Here is a 1,897-nt window from a genome sequence, read left to right on the forward strand (position 1 = left end):
TTTACATTATGTTAGCATAAAAAGATTTTTAAAAATTAAGAATATAACTAAATAATTAAATAATTAGAATATTAACGTTTTTGATTCAAGAGGCTTCAGCGAGTCAATAAATTCACAATGAGCCGATATACTTAATACAATTTATACATACAGAAGATTCAAATGAATACAATAGAACAAGTGATATTGTAAAAACAATCTTTGAATGTTTTGTCTTCTGTATATCATAATGCATTATTAATTCATACATTTCTCAAATTATCTTATAAGTCTGAGTTTTTGTGAGAAACATTTTGTACGAAAAGGAGCGCTGACAACACGATATTAAATCAGAGATCATTTCCAGAGACATAACTTTATGTATATGTGTGCGTGTGCTGTTTCCTGCTTGTTTCACCCGGACACTTTTCACAGTGACGCAGAGCCGTAATGGCGGCCTCGCTCAGAATGCTGCGACAGGTCAGAATAACCTCCATATACAACACGCATGATATTAAACTGCAGCGTTAAACACGTTTGGCACTGAGTGTAGATGAGCGACACCTGATGAAATGTGACAGATGCGCCAGCGGAACATTTCATAACAAACTACAGGACAGATGGGAATAGATTATTATAACGAAGCGTAATATTCATATGAGAGATTATTTTATTCTCAAACATGATTTATCCGTATGTGTCATATTCATTACTGACAATCGTGGATTAGCCAGACTGAAGGCAGATAATTAGAGTTTGTCTCTGAAAGTCATGTGAATGTGGTGTTGATGGTGGTTGAGTTTGGTTTGTTTTGATTCTGTCTGTCATTCAGAGCGATTCACTAAACTCTTCATCAGCAGAACCAGTTTCTTCTGAAATACTTACATGAAGTCCAACTGAGATTCAAAGTTAATATTTCAATCATTTATAAAAAATCACCGTTCAATCATGACAATTAATCGATCAATCAAATACAGATAAAAAAATAAAATACTTTTTTGGTTAGTTTTTATATTTACATATTTATAAAGAGCTAATAATTAAATTATACAATTTATAATTTAATTAATTATTAGGTCTTTTATCAGCTCACATACCCCAGTTCAGGAAACACTGAGACATATAGAAGCTGTAATCCTGTGTGTAACAGTGCATGTTTGTTTGTCTGATGTTTGTTTGTCTGATGTCTGTCTGATGTTTGTCTGATGTCTGTCTGATGTTTGTTTGTCTGATGTTTGTTTGTCTGATGTCTGTCTGTTTGTTTGTCTGTTTGTTTGTCTGATGTTTGTCTGATGTTTGTTTGTCTGATGTTTGATGTTTGTCTGATGTTTGTTTGTTTGTCTGATGTTTGTTTGTCTGATGTTTGATGTTTGTCTGTCTGATGTTTGTCTGATGTTTGTCTGATGTCTGTCTGATGTTTGATGTTTGTTTGTCTGATGTTTGTTTGTCTGATGTTTGTCTGATTGATGTTTGTTTGTCTGATGTTTGTTTGTTTGTCTGATGTTTGTCTGATGTTTGTTTGTCTGATGTTTGTCTGATGTTTGTTTGTCTGATGTTTGTCTGATGTTTGTTTGTCTGATGTTTGTTTGTTTGTCTGATGTTTGTATACTTTTTTGGTTAGTTTTTATATTTACATATTTATAAAGAGCTAATAATTAAATTATACAATTTATAATTTAATTAATTATTAGGTCTTTTATCAGCTCACATACCCCAGTTCAGGAAACACTGAGACATATAGAAGCTGTAATCCTGTGTGTAACAGTGCATGTTTGTTTGTCTGATGTTTGTTTGTCTGATGTCTGTCTGATGTTTCTTTGTCTGATGTTTGTTTGTCTGATGTTTGTTTGTCTGATGTTTGTTTGTGTGATGTTTGTTTGTCTGATGTCTGTCTGATGTTTGTTTGTCTGATGTCTGT

General features: G+C 32.7%; 1 protein-coding gene across 1 annotated transcript in view; it reads left to right on the forward strand.

The window, feature by feature from the left end:
• Positions 1-386: 386 nt before the first annotated feature.
• acadsb (acyl-CoA dehydrogenase short/branched chain) overlaps positions 387-1,897 on the forward strand; it is a 7,019-nt gene continuing 5,508 nt past the window's right edge. The window contains exon 1 of the mRNA XM_016561036.1: positions 387-459. Within this exon, the coding sequence (XP_016416522.1) occupies positions 430-459 (30 nt within the window). The 5' untranslated portion in view covers positions 387-429. The remainder of the gene's footprint in view (positions 460-1,897) is intronic.

The sequence above is a fragment of the Sinocyclocheilus rhinocerous genome, unplaced genomic scaffold (assembly GCF_001515625.1).
Source record: "Sinocyclocheilus rhinocerous isolate Xijiao unplaced genomic scaffold, SAMN03320098_v1.1 scaffold409, whole genome shotgun sequence".
Taxonomy (NCBI): Eukaryota; Metazoa; Chordata; class Actinopteri; order Cypriniformes; family Cyprinidae; genus Sinocyclocheilus; species Sinocyclocheilus rhinocerous.